General features: G+C 48.3%; 2 protein-coding genes across 2 annotated transcripts in view; both read left to right on the top strand.

Moving 5' to 3' along the window:
• Positions 1 to 100: 100 nt before the first annotated feature.
• LOC103383500 (microfibril-associated glycoprotein 4-like) lies at positions 101 to 2,380 on the top strand. Its single transcript, XM_008316638.3, has 5 exons — positions 101 to 256; positions 1,086 to 1,292; positions 1,388 to 1,484; positions 1,563 to 1,730; positions 1,963 to 2,380. The coding sequence occupies exons 1-5, from the start codon at positions 248 to 250 to the stop codon at positions 2,232 to 2,234; spliced, it is 753 nt and encodes a 250-aa protein (XP_008314860.1). The 5' UTR covers positions 101 to 247; the 3' UTR covers positions 2,235 to 2,380.
• Positions 2,381 to 2,451: 71 nt separating this feature from the next.
• Positions 2,452 to 5,013, top strand: part of trip10b (thyroid hormone receptor interactor 10b) — a 12,442-nt gene continuing 9,880 nt past the window's right edge. Inside the window, exon 1 of the mRNA XM_025058207.1 lies at positions 2,452 to 2,737. Coding sequence (XP_024913975.1) covers positions 2,714 to 2,737 — 24 coding nt within the window. The 5' untranslated portion in view covers positions 2,452 to 2,713. The remainder of the gene's footprint in view (positions 2,738 to 5,013) is intronic.

The following is a 5,013-nucleotide window of genomic DNA, read 5'->3' as shown; positions in this document are numbered from 1 at the left end:
CGTTGGACAGACCTGTCCTCTGGAGTTTCATCAGCTTCTGGTCATGGATCTTTTAAAGTGAATCAACTGAACAAACACTGGAGGGAAACTCCAGTCACGGTGTCATTTCACTGACAACAGGACTTCGACCTGGGTGTGTGTGTGTGTGTGTGTGTGTGTGTGTGTGTAAACATACACACACACACACAATATAAAAACTCAAGAGTCACCTTGAGTCCAGAACCAGCACCAGCTCTGAACCAGGACCATGGTGAAGGTAAGTCAGTCCTCAGTTGTCATTCATCAGCGGTTGGTCGTCAGTCCTTAGTTGTCAGTCGTCAGTTATCAGTCGTCAGTCCTCAGTTGTCAGTCGTCAGTTGTCGGTCATCAGCGGTTGGTCGTCAGTCCTTAGTTGTCAGTTATCAGTCGTCAGTCCTTAGTTGTCAGTCGTCAGTTGTCAGTCCTCAGTCATCAGTCGTCAGTCCTCAGTCGTCGGTCGTCAGTTGTCAGTCGTCAGTGGTCAGTCGTCAGTGGTCAGTGGTCAGTGGTCAGTGGTCAGTAAACCCCTGGGTTGCAGTTCCACATCTTTAGACTTTGCGGCTCTGGTCTCATGGAGGGTCAGTGGCTCCACTGCTCTGTCCTGTCTGTTAGCTCTGGTGTCAGTGCTGCAGCCACATGTTACACTGAGGTGATGATGTCACAGTGGAGTGTGTGTAGTCCACCCTACACTAAGACACGCGTTTAATGTCACTGTACCCAGAGCATTAGGTGCAGTACTGCCCCCTAACGGACTGAGGTGTGCATTAGTTGTTTTTAGTTTTCGTTTTTTCATTGAACATTACAATTATTGAACAATAATAACAACAATAATAATAACAACAATAACAACAATAATAATAACAACAACAATAATAACAACAACAATAATACAACAATGATAATAATAATAAAAACAACAATAATAAAAACAACAAAAATAACAATAACAATAAAAACAACAACAATAATAAAAACAACAATAATAAAAACAACAACAATTATAGTAGATTTGAGTATAATTAATCAAAGAAACATGACGTATTAGTATTTTTTTATTCTTTCCACAGGTAATATTGTCTACAGCTCTGCTGACCTTCGTGACCTTCGTGACCTTTGTCAACTGCCACTCCAACCTTATCCTGCCCATTGACTGTGGTGACATCTACACCAATGACAACACCAGCACCAGCGGCGTGTACACCATCTTCCCGGGGGGGCCCACTGCACCACTGCACGTCTACTGTGACATGGACACTGACGGGGGCAGATGGACGGTCAGTCGTCCTCTGATGGGTTTGAAATCATCACAATGACTGACATAAAACACAGACACTAGAAGCACTAAACAGGAGTTGTTCTTCCTGTCCAGGTTTTTCAGAGGAGGATGGATGGATCAGAGAACTTCTTCAGACCATGGAAGGACTACAAAGGTGGATTTGGAAACGTAGCTGCTGAATACTGGCTGGGTGAGTTTACACCGCAAATACATCAAGTTAGTCCGTCAGTCAGTCAGTCAGTCAGTCAGTCAGTTTGTTTGTTTTCAGGTCTAGAAAACATCTTCCTGCTCACACTGAGGAAGAGCAACGAGCTGAGAGTAGACATGGAGACCTGGGACGGGGAGACGGCGGCGGCGCTCTACTCCAGTTTCCTGGTTGATTCTGAAAACAGCGGATATCAACTTCACCTGGGGCAGTTCACCGGTGGGGGGGCAGGTGAGGCTCACACTGATGAAGGTCATGTATGATGGGCACAGACACTGCCATCCTCTGGCCAACTGGTGAAGATGCAGCACAAAACTCGGTCTTTGTAATTCAATTAGAAAAAGTACGTTTTTAAAAATCGATTTTTGTAGTAGTTCGTTTTCAATCACCTTCTTCCTTTTTCCACTTTATTCACACGTGTGTAAGAACTAAAAAAAAAACTCAACCTTTGGTTTCTTTTTAGGAGACTCTTTTACATCGCACAATTTAAAGAAGTTCACCACGTACGACCGAGACCAGGACTCCTGGTCCCAAAACTGTGCTGTCCACTACATGGGAGGATTCTGGTACAACGAATGCCACATCCTTAACCCCAACGGCCTCTATGGGCCAAGTAGTGCCATTGCATATACGAGCACCAACATCGTGTGGACCTCGTGGAAAGGAAACCTGTCACTGAAGACCTTCACCATGAAGATGAGATCCGCTTCATACTGTCCGTGTCACATGACCTGACCACTGTCATCACCACGTTTGTACAAAGACGTCAAGATGACGTCATATCGTCTTAATAAATGCCCCGCCGGTTTATGGACAGTTTTTGTGATTTGATTTTAAATAAATAACAATAATTTGATCTAATAAACCTCTGTCCATCTCTGCATTCGTTTTCATTTCACTTTTGAATCCCCCCCTCCTCCCCCCCCCCCTCCTCCTCCTCCTCCTCTCAGCTGTAGTCACTCCTGTTTGCTCAGGAGGCGGTAACTTCCTCCAAACGTTTCCTGCGATTCCAACGCTCCTAAAGTTGAGTGAAGTTTAGTTCGTTCGTAGTTTGTTTTTGTTTTTTTTTGTTGGTGTTTCTCTTGTTTGGTTTGTCTTTCCGTTCTGCCTGTTTTCTGTCTTATTTTAATATAAACCCCGGTCCTTTCTTCGACACCTGGTCCGCCGCTGCTCGCTCCACTCTCAGGGAGGATTCCTGGATTTCCTCGGCGGACATGGACTGGGGAACCGATCTGTGGGTGAGTTGACAGCTGAGTCCGAGCCGAACCAGAGGAGCGGTCGTTAAAGTGACGGTCCATCTCTGTGGACCAGTCCGTCTGGTCGCTGCTGCTGCTTGTTTCTCTCTCCTGGGTTTTTTCTTTTTCTCCACTCTGGGCCTTTGTCTGTGAACAGTCCTGAGACTACAGACAACAGACAACAGCCTGAAGATTTCGCAACACTGCCGCCGCTGCATACCTCACCCGGGGCAGGGAGGTTTACGGCTCCACCGTCTGCCGTTTCTTTTCTTGTCTTCCCCGAACCCTGGTGTAGAAGTAGAGGACAGTGAGTGGAGTTTGTTCAGACCACCAGCTGCTGACACACCCAGACTGGAGAGACCTGACACGGGTTCGAGTGCAGTGAAACACCTCGGTCCATTCACTGACTCGGGCCGCTGGTTTTGGTTCGACCTGGTTTGAGTAGAGGTCAAGGTAAAATTCAGGTTGGAGTCCAGCACTTACCACTGAGGTGCTCTGAGCTCACAGCTGCCCCCTGCTGACTGTGGTGGGGGGCAGTGGTCAAATATTTTACTGAACAGACCTGGCGTATGATTGACAGCTTCATCATCCTATAAGAACCCAGTCCTGAACCCTGCTCCTGTAGGCTCTGAAATATTTTCCCCATGATGTTGTGACCTCATTTTTCTTATCTTATCTGTGTAGAGTGTGAGCAGCTCGCAGAGTCATCTGTGGCCCACAGGGGGCGACAGCTGTGCTCACTGGATTGGCTTTTACACAAAACATTTCATGTGTGAATGACGTGAGTGGGAACGAAGGGAGAGGAACCAGGTCCCAGACCAGGTCCCAGACCAGGTTCCAGACCAGGTCCCAGACCAGGTCCCAGACCAGGTTCCAGACCAGGTCCCAGACCAGGACTTTGGTCTTGGTGTCTGATTTTCCTGCTCAGAGATGAAGTGGAACCTTCTGAGACGTCTTGGACCAGTTCTGTGTTGGACCAGTGACACGTTAGCACGTTAGCCCTTTGTCTTACTGTTAGTGTAACCAGCTGTGACAGGTTGGTAACACACACACACACACACACACACATACTGGTCTTCTTCACAGCCTCAGTTTTGTGCAGTTTTTCAGGGAAGTGAAAAAAAACAACAGGAATCAAAATCAAAAGTGACCAAATCTGAGCGTGTGATGAGAGTGAACGTCTGCACTGAGCTGAGTCCATCAGACTGACCACAGACTGACCACAGACTGACCCAGACTGACCACAGGCTGAGCACAGACTGACCACAGACTGAGCACAGCCTGACCACAGATTGACACAGACTGAGCACAGACTGACACAAACTGAGCACAGACTGACACAGACTGACCACAGACTGAGCACAGACTGAGCACAGACTGACCACAGACTGACAACGGACGGACACAGACTGAGCACAGACTGACCACAGATTGACACAGACTGACCACAGACTGACACAGCCTGACCACAGACTGACCACAGACTGACACAGCCTGACCACAGACTGAGCACAGCCTGACCACAGATTGACACAGACTGACCACAGACTGACCCAGACTGACCACAGGCTGAGCACAGACTGACCACAGACTGAGCACAGCCTGACCACAGATTGACACAGACTGACCACAGACTGACACAGCCTGACCACAGACTGAGCACAGCCTGACCACAGATTGACACAGACTGACTACAGACTGACACAGACTGAGCACAGACTGAGCACAGACCGATTGGTTCTGATTGTTCTTGTGCTCAGCTCCAGAGTGATGACCATCAGTGCCATTGGTCAAACTGTCTGTGGTCAAACTGTCTGTGGTCAAACTGTCTGTGGTCAAACTGTAATACGTATCAGTGTAACAGACAATTGATCTGACCTAGAGAACTGCCCCCCCCCCGGCCCCCCCGTTTGTGTGGGAGGGGTGAAACCCACAGTGAAAGTCCAACGGCAGGTTAAAGTGGAGAACAGTACCTCAGTGGTTAGAGCTTCTGCTTTACAACAAAAGATCACAGGTTCAATTCCCACGGCTAACTGATGGGGGAGGAGGCTGCATGTTGTCCTGGGGTGTGTGTGTGTGGGGGGGGGGGGTTCTCACACACCCAGCAGTGGTGAACTCTTCACTGTCAACACAGCGTTAATGTCAGTGTGACGCCCTACGATGAACTGGCCAATGAGAGCCGTGGACACGCCCCCTGGTGGCTGCTGGGGTTCTGCTCCAGTTCTCCTACAGACAACAGTCGTCCTGACTGTGACTGTTGAGCAAGGCATCAATGTTAG

Source organism: Cynoglossus semilaevis, chromosome 9 (genome assembly GCF_000523025.1).
Source record: "Cynoglossus semilaevis isolate Cse_v1.0 chromosome 9, Cse_v1.0, whole genome shotgun sequence".
NCBI lineage: Eukaryota > Metazoa > Chordata > Actinopteri > Pleuronectiformes > Cynoglossidae > Cynoglossus > Cynoglossus semilaevis.
The sequence above is the reverse complement of the archived record's forward strand: the minus strand, read 5'-3'. Positions and strand labels throughout refer to the sequence as shown.